Here is a 20641-nt window from a genome sequence, read left to right as displayed (position 1 = left end):
CAAAATGCATCAGCATCTTTTGAGAAAACCCCCAAATGGTACTGAATTGATCAAACAAACAAGAATATCTTAATACTCTTCAATAAAAATGGACTCTGACTCTTAGAGACAACTGGACCTGGCTGGGTCCAAACTTTCCAACATATACACATGGCATTTGGTTGACACACAGCAGATATCACTCTCAGATTAAAACTTCCAGAAATTAGAGAGACTATAAAAAGAGAATAATTTAGCTATTTTTCACTGTAATGTTAACCATTTGTTACATTTTAGCAGTCATCTAAAATATTAAATACAACTGTTCTTATTTTCAAAATTTACGTTAAATATAATAGCATTGGACATCTCTAAAACAAACAAACAGGATGTAAAGAAAAGCTTCTCAAAAGGCTGGAGGCAATAGAACTGTGCCAAGTGACAAATGATGTAGTTCTTAGAGATGGAAATCTTTCTGATTTTTAAAAATACGCAATTACAAGCAAACCCAATCATAAAAACGGCTCCCAAGAATTCACCTGGAAGTGGACATCTTACAAAATGGTGTTTGAACAAGTCATCCAGGACACACCTAACCAATGAGTATGACCAACCATCCCAGGTATGTCTGTGTTGGCCCAAGAAAAATGCCACGTTGAACACAATGGACAGAAATACACCTGAGTAGTCTCAGGTGGATAGAAGTATTCCTGAAACCACACTTCTTTCATTTGCAACATTCCAAAACTCCTTGTCTATTACAGTGTGAAGTCACACATCCCCCTATTTTTCATTAGTAGTTTATAATGGTATAGGTAGGTCAAGTGCTATAAGGGCAGAAATGAAGACCTGTCTTGGGGTGGGGGGGAGTCCTCAACATATTGCCTCTCAAATCACTTGACACATTCTCAGATGCAAATCTTTTAATTCTGCCTCAAACCCCAGAAAGCTGGGAAGTGAGGTGTTTCAGTTATTCGCTCTAGAGATTACAATGCCACGGTGGGAGGTTGAAGCACAAAGCCACCCAAATAGCTAAAAAGACCCTACACAAACCCAGAAGGTCAGCAAGGGTACTTACCCTCTGTTTGAAAACTTCTTCATAGACAGCAGAAAATGCTTAGTCTTGGATAGCATATACCATAATTTTATGCTTTCACTGCAGACCACATAGCTCATTAGTTTAATGCCATGTAAACCTTCCAAACCTCATCTTCTAAGTGGTGTTTAAATCCACATCCAGTCACAGAGATGAGAGGACACCCTCAGGATGTGGTATTTGACAATACACCTAGGAAATCTGAGCAGCTACTTCCCAAGGGAACAGTCCCACTCCCCTTCATCCCCTTAGCTCTGCATTCCAGCCCCTTCTTTGGCTTTGGCTCTTTGAATTGGTTTCAAGAAGCAAATTTGCAAAAGCCTATTTATTTTGGGGGAAGGACAGAAGAAAGGGATACTTTTCTGCCCATTCAGCCTATGAACCAACTCACTGCTGGTGTGATGAATGCAAAGGCGGGATTGGAGGCCAGGAATACCACCACACATCTGAGGAAGATTAGCCACTACCTCAGTGTACCAAGAGCATCAAACTATGGCTTTTGGTAGCATGATAAACTCCGCATGAGAAATTATACAGAAGAAACCTGAAAGACGAATGAAAAATGAAAAATGCTGATTTGCCAACTGTGTCATTAGCAGAACCCACTGATATTCTGGATAACATTTTGGAAAAATTTACTATATCGCTTTGCTCAAAACCAAGGAAGACAAAGTCTGAAGTTCATTCCACCCATCCATCAAAGCTATTGTAACCTCAGATGGCTCTCCATATCAAATTATCTACTTTTCTTTATTAAAGCTTTATTAGTTTTATCATGATTGCTTCAATATTTTATTTCCACATGAATTAATTTTTAACTGTAATACAATCCAGCCTGTTGCAAAAAGATTGCTCTAGGTGTAGTGGTGTTCCCAGCACGCTTAATGATGTGTTTGGCTGTGGCCAGTCTAGTGTCCGGACATCTGCCTGCAGGCACAAAGAGGTGCTGATGCTGCAGCCGATAACCCTTTTAAGGAAAGGTGTTTGTCCCCAGCCAGCGCTTTGAAGTTTAGGGAAAGAACACACTTCTGCTTACACACTGATGGGAGAATATTGTGCTGTTGCACTGACTGATACAACTTCTTCATGCTGGAGGAGCTGCTGTTATGTAGCTTCATTGCCTCCTCTTATCAGCCACCTGTGTTGCTTTGAGTGTGGCTCGCGACCTCCTATAACCCCAGGGCTCTTCCCACGGCCCTCTTCTGATAATATGCCTCTCCTCCAGGCATATTATCCCTATATATATGCATTCTGCAAGCTACCTCTACTCTCCAAATTCCTCCTTTCTCTCCCCTCTTCCCTATCTCCTATTCCTTACATTCTCAGCAGCCTGTGCGACCCTGCATCACAGTCCGTTTCTCCTTCTAATCCCAACACTGGTAATTTCTCACCAAGCCTCCATCCCCAAATTCTTTTCCTGTAGCTCTATTTCAGTCTTCAGAAGGCAGCTTCATTGATTTTCCCTTTGCCAATAGCTACATCGAAGCTTCTGAAAATTAGCTTCTTTATTTCAATGGACTTCATTATATTTAGTGTAGTGGATCCTATAGGTCTTAGTCCTTTGTATTTTCATCAAGATCTCTCCCAGTTCTGATATTCTCTTACTCTCACTCTCTTACCAGTAGGGACCATCCTTCATGCTTCTATCAGCTTTAAAAATTCCCAAATCCAAACTGGCGTTATTTGTTGAGGCTCATTTTATTAGCAAAAAAATGTTTACCTGTTTTGTACAACAGATATGACAGGAAGCCTGTAATGATGATTTGCAGATCCTCTCTCACTACCCCAAGTTAGAAGAAGTATAGTTCCAAGAAAGGCATTACAGCTGCCTTTGAGAGACTCCACCTGACTCACCAGATGATGGTTCCCAGGGTGCAGGTATTAAAGGGGACAGTTCAATGACCGGCTGTTAATATAGTTTCTGCTCTTAAGAGGAAAAAAGTAGATTACAATCCCAAATTTTTTCCCTGTCAATGTCTAGGAGAATGTCTGAAAACTGCTTGGGAACTGAAACAAGGATTTTCCAGCATTAGAGACTGTGGGAAAGGATTATCCTCAGTGAAGTCGCTTTAAATCCTGTTTCATTTTAAAAGCTCCTACTTCTATTCTTCGTTTTTATTTCTGTTTCAAAGGCCTTTGGTTGTGCTCTCCCTTGGGGTCAAGCACATATCCCCTGAGAAATCTGGGGGTGGAAAGACAAGAAAATTTCAGGAAATTTCTTCCTTAGACTGTATTTATCATTGTTGAACTCAAGTATTTCTCCAGAGATAAGAAAATTAGGCATTTGGAAATATGTTCTTTTTCTGCCACTGTTTATATTGCAGTTAAAAGCTTTTTATCCATGCCTACTAGAACAGTGACCAACTGGCATATTCTCAAGGGAAGAGAGACATCAGACAGGGTGCTTTGGTCCGCAATTGCCACTTCTTTTACACGGCAGTAAATACACATCAGGCTTCTCAGAAAACACATGAATACTAAGCACTATTTTTTTTCATGCTTTGTAATTTATTCATAACCAGGTTGTCTTCACTTATTTGTTTGGCTCTTTCTGACTGACTTCTGGAGAAATGCCATTTTTCATTTCACTTGCTTGGATAAGCTTTGAACCAAGTTCTTGTCCATGTTACTAAATATTTAGACCATTCTGAAACTTCTATGGCAAAGTGCAAGAAATGTTTTTAGACAAAGTCCTTTCAGTTCCAAATTGTCTTGGATGGAGGCCAGATACATACATTTTCTTCTGAGGTATATCTTCGGTGGATTCTCCAGAGCTTGAGAGTCCTTCTTTTTAAAGATTTATAATCCCTAATAAAAGATTCAGTCACTTTAAGACACTGCCCAGCCATTCTCTGGTGCTTTGAAGCAAATTAGGCATTTAAGATTGCATATGTGCAATATAACATAATCTAAAGCCTGGGAAAATCTGCATTGTAGTGAAAGCATTGAAGGAGATACTTAAGGGCTCAAAGAAAGGAAAGATACCATCAAGAACACAAGTTCTATTATGCAGTTCATACTAAAGGAAGGTCTGTTTATAGCTCTATACAGCATTCTAGAAGTATGTTCCCATTACAGATTCAGGAAGCTAACACTACAAACAACAAAAAAAGAAGTTACAGCTTACCTGCCTGAGCATCTACAAGAAAGGGTATCATAAACAGAAATTTCCTCTGTTCCTGAAATTAATGGGTTTTCTATTCATTTGATGGATTTTTCAAACAAAAATGTCCCTGTTCTGTTTCTTTCTCTGCCTTGTTCTTTTCATTCTACTTCTTATTCACATAACATAAAACTATCGCATGAAACAGTCACACAGATTTCTGTATTTAGCTGGAACAAGTATAAAGTGATCACAGTTTATTTGTTTAGCTCACCACTACTGATGGGATTCTTTGATTTTCTGGGTTTTTGTACTCTTCACTAGCAATATTACTTACTGCTTTATACAGGTTGCAAACTCCCAATTAAATGGTTGCATATCGTTAATCATGTATACACAGGTCTATCTTGTCAGCACATGCCAAGCAGTGTGTTTGAATGGGTGTGATGCCACCAATGACTTCAAGGTGATGCATACCATGATGCATATGAATCAAAACACAGAACGTAACCCAAAGGATTGTGGAGAGGCAGCAGGCCAGTTCAGCTTGGACTTTGCTTTCCATTATAAACCTGACTCTGACTGCCATCCAAAATCTTCAAAGAACATCCTCTGTGCTTCAAACTTTTCATGCTTGGCCATTTGGGAATATCTTCTACAGATGACCAGAAATATCTATCAGATTCCAGGAAACTTTGAAAAGATGCCAAAAGGCTGCTTAAAAAGCAGTGACTTTCCTGCCTCTTTTTTCCCTTCTGAAGGTAGCCTTAAAACACATTCTCACTATTAATGACATTTTTTCACAATTATTTTTTTTTCCTGGACTAAAGGGGAAAAATTCAATCTTTTCTTTCTGCCAGCAACCATGTCACTGGTGATGGTCTTTGCCAGTGACCAATCATATCAGTCTGCCTGATTCAACTGCTGTATTAACTTTCGCTAAGATGGACACCACCACAGTGGCAAGAAAAAAACTCAGGCAATCCCTCCTACACATTCCATTCAACCAAGCCCTATTTGGGAGATGTTTTTTGGAAAGCATCCCCAGTTGATGGAGCATTTTGAAGAGAGATTATGACTCCTCTCTTTCTGATTATGTTACTGGATCTAGAGCACTGGGTCCACTGTGTAGACTGGAAGTACTCAAGGGGGAGAACTGTTCACCCTTTGTACAGGAGTGACTATAAATCTCTGGACAAATGAGTTAATTTAACGTGTTTCAATGGTCTCCTCTTCAAAGCTATTTGAATACAGATTTGGCCACCATTTCTAACAGAAATGGCAGGATCAGCTTAAAGATCTTGAGAATGGTTCTGGTGATAGCACTTCTCTGATAAAAGAAATAAAAGTTTATCAGCAGAAGGGAGATTTTGCTAGATATCAGCAAAACACAATAGCCAAGAAATCTTAGTCTTCCCACTTATTCTTGTAATACTGCATCAAACTGTCAGAGACAACTTCAATTAAGAGTATGCCCAGCACAACTCAGAAGAGCTGAGCTGCAATGATCACATAGGAATGGCTCCATTGTTTGAAGACCATCCAGAACAGACTGTCTCAGGCTCTACCCCCTTTTTGTATTATTCACCTTCTTAAACAACCTTACATGAATGTTGAGAAACAGGAAGGCATGCCAGTTGTCCTTCCAAGACAATTTTAATGTTCTTATGCCTAGATGAAATATCACAAAGGACAGTCTCTTATATTAGAGTATTATTTTAATTGTACTTAGACAACAACTCAGCAGGACATGACTGACAACTTGGTGGGATTAAACATATACAAGGGCAAGTTCAGACTACAATGGATTCTTGCTAACATGCTTGTGTTTTGGGGAAAGCCACCAGAGTGCTGAAGTCCACCGTAAACACTGCCCTACAGGGCATTCGTGAGGGAATACATGCTTTCAGGAAATTTTATCTGGGGAGCACTTAAAACAATCAGCAGTGTTAGGAAGATTTGTTTTCATCTACCCTTTTCTAAACCAGAAGCTGATTACCCAGAAGCTAACTATCTGCTGTCTCATACAGCAGTAAAAGGTATGTTATGAGATGGGAACATTCATGAATATAAATTCCAAGTAAAGTTGGAAGCTGTAAGAGTTACTTCCACACTAGAGAACTTTACAAAAAGGAAGCACTGTATTTTCCAAGTGTTTAAGATTCAGTTCTTACCGGCAGTGAATGAAGTCAGGAACAGGATTATGCTGGCTAAAAGATGCTGCATCAAGATTCATGCAAATTTCCACATTGTCTCCAGCCATGATTCGTACTGCAGCTTTATTTTCATCCTCAAATGTCTGCCTTTGTAAGGATGCACACAGCAGCAACATGAAATCATCTAGGAGAAAGCAGTGGTTGCAAGGAAAAATTCAGTCATTAACTTAGGTGTAGGGAGTGGTGGTGATATGCTATAATTTAGTTACCACATTGTTTTCCCACACTTTGAACCCCCAAGACTGTGCTGTTGTCAACACATTTAACACTGATTTGAAATTTATTAATGTACTTAGGTTTTTTACCTATGATTTTTATTGAGAAATAAATTAGAAAAGGGGAACTAATGCATACTCTTTGATGCTGCTTCATTAAAAATGGGATATGGAAAGAACAGATGCAGAAATTGCTAATTCTTTGAATTTTCCTACTATGTATAAAGCCACACTTAGTATTCAGTCTCCCACAGAATATGTCAGCTTGATACTGAAAAGTAAATAAAAGGCTGGCTTCAAATTACACTGTACAGATGTTTTAAGCAAAGGTCATGTAAACACTTCACAACTATGTGCTAAAATACTTACAGACAAGGAAGACAGGGTTTGGTCTCACAATGAAGTCTGGAAAGTATAACCACTTTATGATGTTGGAGTTGAAGTTGGCATTACCACTTCTCCATGGATAATCTGCATGACAGAAGCACGCAAAAATGCAATCAGTACTTTATAACAATTACTTCATCCTTTTCTTCTGAATACTTATTAATTTTCCAATACTTTTCTGTAAAAGCAAGCAACAGTAATTGTCCATAAAGGGTAAGTGTCCTTACCTTTACAAGGAGCAGGTGGGATGCCAATGCAAAGGAAGTACTGGAATGTAATGATGCATGCCAGAAAACAGCAGTATTTTGGCCAGATCTCTGCAATAGCTTTTCTTCTGCGTCGATACAATACAGCAATCAGCCAGAAGGCATGAATCATGGCATAAAAATCCATTCGTTGACCAATTACATTCACTGATAGAAGAAAACAGGTCTGGGAAAGAAGTAAAGAAACATAAGCAACATTTGCATCCTGATGGCTAGTCAAGGCAGCAATGATAAACTGTTCTGGATTCTGACAGAATGCTTGGACACGTGCTGGGGCTGACTGCAGGAACTCTGTGCAAACCAATACGCTAAAACACTTTGTATCTCTCCAACAGCAACCCCCACCCCCACCCCAACACCCCAAATTTTCAATACTCTTCTGTCAGTGTCAACTACACGAATACAGCACTAAAGCAGGTTTCCATTATGTGATATCTAAAGGTACAGAATGGAAAGAGCATTGTCACAGTAGCCTATATGTGAAATGTTTAATTGTTGCCAAGCAAAGCACATATTACACAGCCATATATTTTGATAGCACTTACAGATGTGAAAAAGAAGAGGAACTATTAAGAATAACAACAACTAAAGCGTATCCTCATGTGGGAGCCAGACAAAAAGAAAAGGGATTTAGACCATACAACTTCTATTGGCTATAGACAAATCCAGTCAATTGCTGTAAGGCAGGTTTAGTTCTCCATTCTTCTAAAGGCTCTGCATCCCAGAGCATTTCTGTTCTCTGGCTCCACTTAAAGTAGTCCCTTCACTCAGTGCCATGAAGCATGTTTTCAAACTTAGTGAATAACTCATAGTGAATCATTAATTCAGTGTACTTCACTATTTTGATTTTCTCTCTCCTCAGATTAGGATGAGGTTAAATTTTCCCGAAGGAAATAGCTTGCTGATTAATTATAATTTTCACTCATTCTTAATCCTCAGAGTGGCTGTGAACAGTTTACTCTGTTTATCAGTAGCAAGGGGTGGTAGAGTTTAATAGACAGGTCAAGAGCCTCATTATGATTAGATTTGGGATGCATTAGCCTAGGAGTTGCCTTCTGCAGATAGCCATAGAAATTTGGGAAAAATCACTACTTATACAAATAGTGTTTTGTTTTTTTTTCCCCCAGCACTTTGTTTTTTGCAGCACTTGTTCAGCAATAGCTTGTCTTCAAGGCAGGTTCAGTTCTGATGTTTTGCTGCTGGATTGGGTGAAGCAGATAGAAGGAACACATTAGCTGAGCCTACACCCCAGCAGTCTGGGCCACTGCTGCTGGCAAACAAAGAAGCAGATCTTCTACTAAGACACCTACCGATATATCACGGGTCTTCAGAAAAAAACCTTTACTCCTTTGTACCTGCCTCTCTTAATGCTCTGTGTGTTTCTTGTCTACTGAAAAGTTCTTTGGAGAAAGGGCTTTGTCTTGCACTAGTAGCACAAAGCAGCAATAACTTTTGCTGGAGCTCTTGCTCCTGCAGATTGCTAACAGCTATAGTAACGTGTAAAAAAGAAGGATGCATTTGTGCAGCCAGAGGCAAAAGCAGCTTAGAAATGTTTAGAGACAATGGCCTGCTAGCCCCTGCTTTCTTCTTCTGCTCCTGCAGTCCCTGGTTCCCTCTGTGTGTGTGTGCATGAGAGGGTATGCCTCAATTCTGTCCCTTGTCCCATCTGTTACTGCTTTTGTTGAGTTATAAGAAAGACATGCAGAGAAAAGCAAGAAAACCACTACTAGTAGATAGACAGCAATGGTGGCAAGGTCTACCATGGATGATAACTAAGAAGTATCCAGCTGTCAAACATAGTTCAAGCTCATATTCAAAAATAATACAATCAAAGGTTTGGAATGATAGTCTAAAGAAAATTAACATATAATGATTTACCTCCAAGCCAAACTTGTAGAAGAAATAGTTTATGAAATACTTGACACAGTTTACCAGTCCATCATCCAGATGTGCTCTTGTAATATCATGGAAAATCGTTTTAGTCACAGGTGCAGTAAGGTTATTTCGACATCTGTAGTACTCTTGATGACGGTAGATTGTAACTTCAAAAGCCAGAATAGCCAGCATCAGTAAGTTATTCTATGGGAGACACAATCAGAAGAATATTAAATAAAAATCAAAACCACAAGAAGCTATAGAATTTTCTGATAAGCATAAAGCCATGAATACTCAAATGGATGTTACCATTGAGCGCTTCCACACTCCAGGACACACTGGCACCTATTCCCAGCTACTATCATTGAAACAAAGTAAGGTTCCTATCACTTCTTGGATTTTGATGAAACATACTGACATGCAGAAGATACGCTTAAAGACATTCATTAAAAAATACTATAATGAACATTAGTTGTGGAAAAGAAGCGGAGGGAAAATGCCTTGACCTGTCCATGTGCCCTCTCCTGTTTCATAGCTTCTCTTAAGACATCATGCTTTGCTTTGCAGGAGACAGAGGATACAAGAACACACAAAGCCATCTGCAGGGGTTCAGCTGGCAAGCACTAACTTCCTAAAACTGCAAGGATGCTGCGTAGTACAAATATATCCTGGATACTCTTTCAAATGAACAGTCTATCTGCCAGTCTACACTCAGGCACAGCTCCTTCTGTCCCAAAGCCAAATTGACTGTGATGCAGTCTTGAGTGGCCCTAAAGAGAGGTTTTTTCTCTCAGGAGGGAGATCTGCCCTGTTCTCAATGGAAGAGAGGTATTAAACAACTCCAAAAGTTGGTTAAAAAGACCAGCTCATAGAAAGTCCCTCAAGGAAGCCTTAACTGAAGCTGAAGATGCAAACTCTAGATACTGAGCAATATTTGGGACAAGAATGTCCTGAGACAGATCCCATTGGTTTTTTGTTTGTTTGGATTTGGGTTTTTTTGGACAAAAAGTTATTTTTGCTTGTTGTCCCTGGGCTTCCTATTGTTGTTGTAGAGAGTTTTACATAATCCATCATAGATAAGCTCCTCACTTCAACACTGCAGACATTTTGAATGTCTATTATTAAAGGGGCATAACAAAAACACACAAAGAGTTGAAGCTTAAGACCTTCAGGTCTAGCACTAAACTGAACTCCTTTATGTAGAGGAGACATTTTATTTGCTAACCCAATGAAATCCCTTCTAGAATAATTCCTACTCCCGAAGTATTATCTATTTATAGCTGTAACGCTCTTAGCATCAAGCCAGACACCACTAGGCAACTTCACTCTCCATGCAGAATTCCTGGGTCAGTAATTGCTCTTCCCCACATATATTCTTAACTGTGGGAGGTGCATGGCTAAGGGAGTGAGAGGCAGAGGCACTAGAAGGCCTGACATGTTGACCACCAGAGCTTGGCAGGTCTTCCCTGTACAAACAAAGAACACAGAGGTAAGCTCTCAGGGAAGAAATGAGGAAAAAATCTAGTTAGATGAAAACTTGCTGTTGTTCAGTCAACAAATTTCTGACAACCTTTAACTGTGTATGCAAAATTTTGGAGATACTTTAAATTAAGAAGAGACATGCAAGGTTTTCCCTGGGAGTTGGCACATTTTTATTGTAAGAAGGGGTTTTTACTTATTCAAGACAGAAATAATAAAATATTGTTAACAGGCATCAACCAAAAAAGCGAAGAAAAAGAAAAGACATCCATTTACTACTGTCTGAATGAATTATTCCCTTAACTCATTATATTTTCTAAACTGTGGCTAAGGAACAAGCACTTAAAAAACCTAACTGATTATAGCATATACTGTCATTCAAGGCAATTACTCCAATTAGGCCCATCAGTCCTTTGGTACCTGAAAGCTATGTACCTTCTAATTACTTGGAGTTCTTAAATATCATATTTCTCAGAGTGCTTTTAACAGATGGTAGAGTCAGAAAGCCATACTTCTACGTGCAGATTATTTTAATTGGTACTGAATCCCTTCTGGAAATGTCCTGTGTAACAGATATGGCTTTCTGCCCTCTCTTCCCCTCTGTACTTCCCTATTATCAATGGCTTGCCTTACATTTTTTTCTGTGGCAGATGATTTATTTCAAAGACATTGCTAATTTCATCACAAAAAGAAAATATCTCAGTACAGATAATTAACAAGTTACCCTTAAGTACACAAGCAGGGGATAAGACTTCCTCAATCCAACCCACTCTGCAGGATCAACTGGCCCACTGTAGAGGACTGAGGTTTTGAGTTCTTCTAAATTGACCTTAGTTTCATTCTCTCCTGGCTAAAAAGAAAATGCAACAGTTTATAAAAAATTACTTTAAGGATGCTTGGGAAGGGAATGATAATCAACAATAATACATCAGGTAAACTGTAGTTTTCAGTACGTGATATTCTTCCTTTTGCTCTTCTTCATTGAAGAAGGCAGCAGTCAAACCTTTTTAATATGCACTTGTACTCACCAATGTACAGTTACTGGAAAAAGTGCTGGGATCAATAGATGTGAGCTGGTACAACATTTTGCAGACAATAATCACACATGTCCAAACAGTGCAGATACTTGATGCCAATGGGCGAAACTGAGCATATGGCAAAGCAAGAGCCCAGGCAATTAAAAACACAAAGTTAAACAGAGACACCTGAAAACACAAAAATAGGATGGAAATTACATGGAGTAACAAGAGAACTGAGAAAGTCTGACCTTTTACACAGTAATTAAAAAAATAATTCAAAAGAAAGGGACATAGAGCAACTGTGAGAAAAGTACTAAAAGAAAACCCATTTACAACAACATTCACGGTAACATGGACACAAAGTGGTAAGTGAAGAAGGGAAAACTTAATAGTCAGTTTAGGAAGAACATTATCTCCTACATAATATTAACACTATTAGACCCACAAAACTGCATACCCACCCTACAAACAACAGACGTGAAATACGAGGGACCACATGTTGGTTCTGCTGCTTTAGTACACATGCAACAAAGAAGAGATGATACAGACCCGTGTGTCTGTGGAACCCACCTTCATCCTCTTGACCTTTTTTCCCCCAAAGATGTGAGAAAAAGGATTTTTTATTTTGCTTTTTAGTGAATCTTGTCCTACTACCCTGTTCAAGGAATAGCTATGTCAGGTAAAGAACTCACACTGTCTACACCAAAGGTACAGCTAAAGATGTTGCTCCCTTTTTCTTCAGGTGTAGTTCCACATTCCTGTTTCTTCAGCACCAGACCCAATTTAAGTAATTTTCCTAGATGTTCCTTCCCAATCCTCTTCTACACCCTCCATACCTGGATGATGCCCACAGCCTGCTTGAGCAGGGGAAGGATTACGTCTCTTCAGTCCAAAGAATTAGACTAACAAAATCTTAGTATCTGGAGAAAAGGGGAGGGTTGAGAATATCTAGGCAGACAGAATATCTCTGTTGAAGAATATGTCAAGTCAGGTCCCCAGAACCTGAAAAGCCCAGCTGGATCCCACAATTTCAGTGAGGTCTGACATGAGGAAGGTATCTCCCTAAGCTTGGGTGTGCCACTGTGCAGCAGATGCCAAAAAGCCTCCACCATGGGTAAGATTTTGATAGTGGGTGTTTACTTGCCTCTTTCACTGTGACCCAGATGATGTAAGAGGAAACAATTTTGATGATGTGCAGCTCCAACAGCCACCACACAAAGACTTGCATCTTATGAAAATACTCCAGGAATTTCAAAAACAGCACTGTAAGGCGGTCAATCACCAGATGCCACTTGTTCCTCAAGTCTGCAGAGATGTTCAAGCAAAACCATTGGGAGGAGAAAAACAGAAGGTGTCTGTAAAAATGAATGCTCCACTAGACAGCAATGAGCTTTCTACTTCTTTTCTTCTAGTCCTTAAAGTAAGTCATGAAGGAGGTTAAAGATATGGCTCAGTGGTTAACTGAGACAAAATGGGGTTGAGGCTCACTCAGCTGTGGTGTTCTCCCTTCTGACTCACTTTCACTGAAAGGATTCCCTACTTCAGAAGTGGTGGTGATGGCTTCCCTTGCCAATTCTGTGTTTATTCGTCTCTAGCAGAGCCCTTCTTGGGCTCCATTTTCCTCTACTGTGTTTGGACCTAAGCTTAGGGTCTAAGGAACTAGATCTGAGATGCTCCAGCCATGGCCCTTATCCAGCTCAGAAAGAACCAGATTTTGTTTGATGTTTGGAAGCTATGGACTGAGTCTGTTTTCAGAAAGCACAGACTACTACTATTCAGAAAGCTTTTCAGCCAGCCTGAAGAGACCCTTGCACACTTGGAGTAAGATTCTTGTCGTAGGGGATTAGACAGCTATACTATAGACATCTTCATATGTCAGAGTCATCTAAACTGCCCTGCAAACAGCACACCCCCCTAGAGTGTGATTTGTGCCATCCAAGGACTGGCATCTAAAACAGGCAAGGCAAACTGCAGTCCAGTTGAATATTTCTCTCAGTTGAAAAGGGAGCTTTAGCAAGTTAAGATCCTGAAGCTGGTTGAACATATCCCTTCACAGACATTATTTTGCTAAAAAGGCCATCCTCCCAAATAATATCCCAATGAGCAAGCATGTGGCAACGTCTATTACATATGAGTATATATGACAACACGTATGCTGAACAGTGCTCTAAGTGCCATCTTTGTTTGTGGGCTGGCTCTAAAACTGTTTCACCAGGCTCATATATATTTATATAAAGTCTTCACACTGTATTAGGGGTTTCAGAAGCATTTTAGAGATCAGGAAGGATTTTGAATGCTGTGAGAACATTCTTACAGTTAACCTCAGAGATGGAAACATTTGCAAGTGACACCAAAACACACCACTGGCCAAGCTGTAAAAATGCAAGGGAGTTACCAGCTTCTGTATGTAATTATTTCAACTTATCTGGTTATTTTATATATAAAGGAAATCAAGATGGTTATTCTGTGCATATTTGTGTGAAGAACACATGCACACTTGTGTGAAAAAGCAGACTTTTGGAATACCTGACAATCAAATTCTATTTTTTTTCTCTTCTGCCCTTTTTCTCCAACCACAACTTAGAAAATCCTAATAAAAAATGCTGAGTGATGTAAATTCCATGAGTACATAATTAAACTTAACATTTTTCAAATTAATCAAGCTATAGAACTCTAATCCTACATGTGTGCTTTTATAAGTGCAATGAGTGGATTAAGGAAAGTCTTTATTTATAAATTAGATGTTCTCACTCATTCTTTCATTGCATTTATTTTCATTTCCAGTGTTGCCACCATGCAAGGTATATCCAGACAGTGCCAGTTAAGTGGAGCAAGCAGATAAGGTATTGTACCAAGCTCTGTTTAGCATGCCCAGGCACTACATGCACAGTGGATAATATATAAGCCTGACCACACCCATTGAAAAATTGTACATCACTATGTAATAAAGTTTGCACACGTGCATGTGTTAAAATAATGTTAAAACTCCAGCCACATGGCTAAATAAAAATGATAGAACTCTTTGGTAGAAATAAATGCATGTACAGCTTGAAGATGGATCACACATGGCAAGCAGCACCTTGTGCTATTGCCAGGCTTCGCTCCCTGCGGTGCAGAGAGGCCCCAGGGAGAAGGCTGCAGCTCCCCACTTCCCTGCTTGCATGTGTTGCTGCACAGGGTAACCTCCAGCAGCTGGCCTCTGTCTCCAAGCCCTTCCAGCATGTAGAGATGGCCAGAGTGCAACAAACTCATCACTTGTCACAGACCTCATGAGAGCTGGCCAAGAAAGGTTTCCATGGCTTATGAACACCTCTGTGAGGGAAGACGTCCCAGCCAGGAAAGGTAAATAGTTTCAGCTCAGCTTCCCTGGGGCAGCTAAGCCAGATGCACTGCCATTTTGCTTTGACAGAGATCCTGTCTCTATTTATGTGTCACAGTGAATATTGTCATGAACAACTAAGCCCGTGGTAAAGCCAAACAATACAACTTCCTTGGGTGTTAAAAACCCTCCCCTGGATTTCACTCATGGCTCATATTACAAACTGAATTATGGAAATAATTCATGTTAGGAGTTCATCCTAGCAATATCAAGCATGACAACATCAGCCTTACCCATGTCTGCCCTTAAGTATTTTTATGTTCATCTGGCATCAATTACACATTCCATATTCAGAAGTGAAACATATGACACTAATGTGCACATAAATAATGAAGCAAAGCCATTGGGACTTCTGGAGTGGAGTGCCTTGAAAGCATGCAGTATCAGAGATTAAATATGTATGTGTATTTTCTTTATTATAAGGAGGTTTCACTCTAAAGGACTTAGGATTTGGGGTAACCTCCTATTAATCCAACCCAGACCACCCAGAAGAGTTCCCTCCTGAAGAAAGAGGTGGTGGGTGGTGTTTTTTTTTTTGTTTTCATCCTCTCAGCATCCTACAGAAACAGTATGATTTTTCCCTAGAAGAGACTGTAGCCTGTTGAATAATTGACAAGTAGCTATCTGCTCATTTCAGTTTTTTTGGCAAAGACTGTAGGTAAAATTAGAAGGAAAACCTGATCACTGAAGCGAGCAGGGATGACCAAGAAGGAACCATCTGTTGCCACTGTTAACTAAGGCTGAGGAAGGCAAAATTTTCAATCTGCAGAGCTTACCTGTAGTTTCTTCTTCCTCTGATTCATTGTCTTCATCATCATCATCTTCCTTGTCCTCATCTTCCTTTTCTTCTTCTTTTCCTTTTTTGACCCTCCCTTTCCCTCCCTCCCCCTCTGGCTCTTCCATTCTTTTCTCACCAGCCTCTTCCAGCATTTTATCTTCTTCCTTTTGTCTGCTGGCTGTTAAATTCATCATAGTTATGTCAGGCAGGCTTCCATCTTGGTGCACCAGTCTGTTGGTAAATAGTAGCATGTCAGCAAACTGAGCAGCAATGATATTGTAGTCTTTTTCTTTTTCAAGATGTATAATTAGAAAAAATAAACTGGTCATGGAAAATGCCTTAGAAGTGGAAAAGTTAATGATTCTGGTACTTTCTCCAAACACACACTGCAAATTGAGTTGGAATGTATTAGTAACTACTTCTCAATCAGATACTAATAGTTAGTTAGTAATGAGTGGTATTGACACTTAAACTTGACATTTTCCCTACTGGAGAAAATGGTCAGAGTTTAAGATGTAGAAGCATGAAATGATGTTGTTTAAGAGGAAACATTTCATGACTTCACAGGGGACTTACTCATTTTGGTGGTTTGGTATTTTTTTCTTGAGGCTGCTCAAAGTAATTGGAACAGAAAGAAAAAGGGAGATGAGAACAGAGGGGTTACAGAAGAAGGTCATCGACAAAGACGTCATGCTACATCACAAGTCATAAAGCATTCTCCTACTCCATCTGCAGAAGCCTTCTGATGCCAAGAGCATGCCATCATGACATTCACAGGGTGCTTCTATAAAGAAACATGGAATTGCAGCACAGATGGAAAGGGGCAACCTATTTACACCAGTGCTAAACATGGTCAATGCTATACCATGCTGTCAGTAATGCAGCTGAATCACCACAAGTATCTGACTGATTACTGTAAATGCATTTCCACCTTCTTCCAACTGAAAGGTGCAGCTGGGAAGCCAAGGAATTTGCAAGTTTTCTTCCAGCTATAGGTTTGGGAACAAACGAAAGGAAAAATTCCATGGCTGTGGCTTTGCTATATTTTATCATGTCTGTCTTTGATAGTGCCATTCATGCTCTCTCTCTTTTCCACATCTCACAGAGATTCTTCTTAAATTTCTAACTGTCTCTTACTAAATCTATTAGCAATTTTCAGACTACTAAAACTGATTTAACATGGAAATGGTATTTCTCTATTGCCATGGTGCCAAATTTTTTGAGATTTATTCAGTATATATTTTTTCTTTATTGAGAAAAGAGACATTCTCTTACGGCTTCAGATATTTTCTTTTTTTTTTCCCCAGATGTGCTGTTGGGACTCACCTTCCATATTTGCAGAAACCCCACTTTTCCTAATTCCCGGATCCTATGTGCTTTGCCAAGCACAGTGCTTACTGCCATAAATAATCCCTTTGAATACAAGTTCTTGCAATAAAGCCTCCCTTTGGCAAGTGCATATCTATATGATCAGGTCACTAAATGTTTAGTTATGCTATTGAAATTACTACAGTCAGCATACTTTCAAACACCTGTTAGACTGTTGCTGGACTAATGCAAGTAATTCTAATATGCTCCAGTACCATCTCAGGGATTTATTTTTCATGATGTGAAATTCTGGCATATTACCATTTAGAAAGGAAATTTTGCCAATTTTAACTAGGATTTTTACAGTTCAAGACACTAAATCTAGATTTCACCATCTGATCATTAAAAAGAGCATAAGCTAAGCAGTTAATGAGAAAGTCAAACAAGCAGAATTATTTTTCAAATATTTGGGAGTTGCAGTTTGTTCAAGATGGAAACTTTGTTGGCTCAAATCAGGGAAAAACTACAGAAATTTGACTAAACAATCCTGAAGTAGAAATACCATACCAATTACCAAAAAGCAGAAAAGGTGATTTAAAAGCAGTTTAACAAGACAGTCAAGCACCAAATAATCTCACTGAATAAATACATTCATGACAATGATTACTAAAATCCCTCATCATGGATTGGGTGATGAACTTGAGTGTCCAATAACCTGAAAATCTCTTATACTCGACAGTATATTCAGTAGCTTCAGCTACTGAAAATAGGGCTTTGTCCGATATGCTTTATTTTCATATTTAAGATAGCGTATATACTGAAAGGATATTCAAATCTCTGTAAAATGACTAAACAATAATATTCCCTAAAATGACATAGTCTAACTTTGCATATCTACCTAAAACTCTAATAAAGCACCAACAGGAGGGTCATGTATAAAGAAGAGAGAGTGAATTTTCAGTTCAGTTCAAATGTTATGGAGATCCCTGGTTACTATAAATTATCATATGCCATTTAAAAGGCAATGCCCCATGAAATGAAATCATCCATACAATCAGGCAGGTTTTGCACAGGTGTAATTGTATTGATTTTAATGAAGTATCTCCCCAGCTGACTTTTATAATAGAAAAATCTACATTCACACTGGTGTAAATCCAAGACTTACTGACTTACCTCAATGTAAACAGGACGGAAACACAGTAACTCTATAGGATTTTGTATGAAAGGACCCATCTTTCTCTTATTCATATAACTCCCATTCAGTATCCAGGAGATCCAGAAGGTGATGGGGTTATAAAGATGGGTACATTTATATACTTGATAAAGCCTCAGTATGAGCTTTGTTTTCAGTGTGTTGGCGCTTAGTTGTATTGACATCAGTAAGCTTGAGCATGGGACCGTGTGCTCAGGAGATCCAAGGCAAGATAAAAAGCCCTGTCCTCTATTCAGAAAGTTAGTCTACTTGGAATCTTTCTTCCCAGACCCCGTCATTTATTGCTAGGGTTGTTGTTCCTCTTTTTTAAATTTTTTTTTCCACTACAAGATCGTATGATACCATGTAACAGACAACACCGAGGTATTAGGATATAAAAACTGCACTAGTTTAGAATACCTAGGACAAGCTACTCATACAGTCTTTACAGCTAGTTAGATGTAACTTCAGGTTGGAAACCACATAGTGGTGGGAAATTATCCAAAATAACACAAAGGTATTGTGCCTGACACTTAGGAAGAGAAATAACTAAATAATAATGCAGACAACAAGCCTTGAAGGTACAGCCACTAATAGTTTTAACTGAGAGCATTTCTCACCCTCAGATTCTTTAACTAGGGTATCACTAATAAGAAGTATGCTAGTAGATCTAGTTTTATGCATCAAAGCAATTTCAGAGGCACTAAAATCAGGCACGTGCCCCAGGTCCTTGCTGGACTAGTACCTTCATCTATTTGTAATCTGCAAGAGCAGAAGATTTAATGGTTGGACTGGATGATCTTAAACGTCTTTTCCAACCTAAACAATTCTATGATTCTATGATTAATTAAAAACAACTTACTGGATGCATTATGAAGCATCTTTTGCCTTTGATAATTTTTTTGCAATCAGTTTATGAATTGCTTGAAACTTTCTGTCCTAAAACAATTCCTCAAGTATCTGTCATGCACAGCTTTAATAACATAAAGCTTTCTGCTCTGCAGAACATCAGTGACCCATCTCCTGAATATTTGGCATGCAAGATTCAAACCTAGCATACAGTGCCATACCTCTATGGGCAGGACCCTGAGTGCCTCCCTGCCCTTGCAGGGAGTTCTGCTGCCTGCATCCAAGGCCAGCTGCCTGATATGTGTTGGGGTTTGTGCAAGCCAAGAAGCCTCAGCACAGGGGGTCCCTCTCCTTCCTTTGGGAGCTGCTTTCACACTGAAGCTCTTGTCCCTACATTGCAGCTGCATTGCAGCTGTGCCTGTATCTGCTCCCATGCCTCCCTAATCCTAAGCCTGACACACCGACTGACTCCCTGCCTTCACCTCCAACCTGGCTCATCTTTATGGATTTGCTGAGAGCTACCCAGGCTGTGGCTGACCCTTGTTACCCTCTCCAGACCTGATCCTCACCCTCAGTTCCTGGTTCCTGTTCCTGACTCCCCGTGGGAGAGGGCCCAGCCTTGCCTCCTGGCCATGCCCCTCAGCTCCTGGCTTGTCTACCCTTGCCCAGCCACCTGCCCTCGCTGCTCCCTGACACACGCACTTCCTACAGACCAGCTTTCCAGCTCTGGCGAACTTTTAAGAACCCTGACCTAAACTATGTGATGACATTTGAAGAAGGAACGTGAACATGTCACATAAATTAACTTCTTGTTAGAGCAGGTAGTCACAAATATCTAAACAAGGAATTTTCTTGTTTTTTCTGTTTATATTCAGCAGTGACAACAAACGCAGAAGTCCTTCTATTCTTGGAGCTGACTAAACAAAAGCTCAGATTTACTCCAGTCAAATATTTTGAAAGAAATCTACTTTATGGAACTGTTTTTAAGATGCTATTTATAAAGGGATGGTGATGATGGCAATATCAGCTTTTCTAGTTTGGATATTGCAGCACCCATCTCAGCCTATGAATTAACATCATTTGCATGCAGTGGTTTCAGTGTACTGCATGTTCCATTTCTGTCTCTGAATCGGGAAATCTCAGTCTCTACAAACCCATAACACATATTGCACATTTAATTGACCTGGTCCTGAAACTCCCTTTCTTAGGTGCTAGTGAGGAAGACAGGGATGTGTGTCTGTGTGTATGTGTGCACATGCAAGCATGCATCTTTCCATGCACAGACAAAGGGTAGATAAACGAGCCTCCTCAACCAAGTCTATTGTCTGCAGCCAATTACAAATAGCACCAATTATTCCTGTATCGAGGCATGGGCAAAGTTTAAGAGAAGAATTCCCAGCTGGGAGATGAACTCACAACATATACATATGCAGGAGAGATGTATTAACTGTTTCACCAGCTTTAGGAGACTACAATACCTGAACATTCTCTCCCTGCTTA

At 39.6% G+C, this 20641-nt stretch overlaps 1 protein-coding gene across 1 annotated transcript in view; it reads right to left on the bottom strand.

The window, feature by feature from the left end:
• PIEZO2 (piezo type mechanosensitive ion channel component 2) overlaps window positions 1-20641 on the bottom strand; it is a 326809-nt gene that overhangs the window by 58298 nt on the left and 247870 nt on the right. Inside the window, exons 19-27 of the mRNA XM_075704850.1 lie at window positions 16369-16401; window positions 15791-16023; window positions 12780-12940; window positions 11645-11821; window positions 11341-11466; window positions 9141-9341; window positions 7224-7428; window positions 6979-7080; window positions 6353-6518 (exon numbers count right to left, since the gene is read on the bottom strand). Of these exons, the coding sequence (XP_075560965.1) occupies window positions 6353-6518; window positions 6979-7080; window positions 7224-7428; window positions 9141-9341; window positions 11341-11466; window positions 11645-11821; window positions 12780-12940; window positions 15791-16023; window positions 16369-16401 (1404 nt within the window). The remainder of the gene's footprint in view (window positions 1-6352; window positions 6519-6978; window positions 7081-7223; window positions 7429-9140; window positions 9342-11340; window positions 11467-11644; window positions 11822-12779; window positions 12941-15790; window positions 16024-16368; window positions 16402-20641) is intronic.

The sequence above is a fragment of the Pelecanus crispus genome, chromosome 2 (assembly GCF_030463565.1).
Source record: "Pelecanus crispus isolate bPelCri1 chromosome 2, bPelCri1.pri, whole genome shotgun sequence".
In the NCBI taxonomy this organism is placed as follows: Eukaryota; Metazoa; Chordata; class Aves; order Pelecaniformes; family Pelecanidae; genus Pelecanus; species Pelecanus crispus.
Note: the sequence above shows the minus strand (reverse complement) of the source record. Positions and strands in the feature narration are given on the sequence as shown.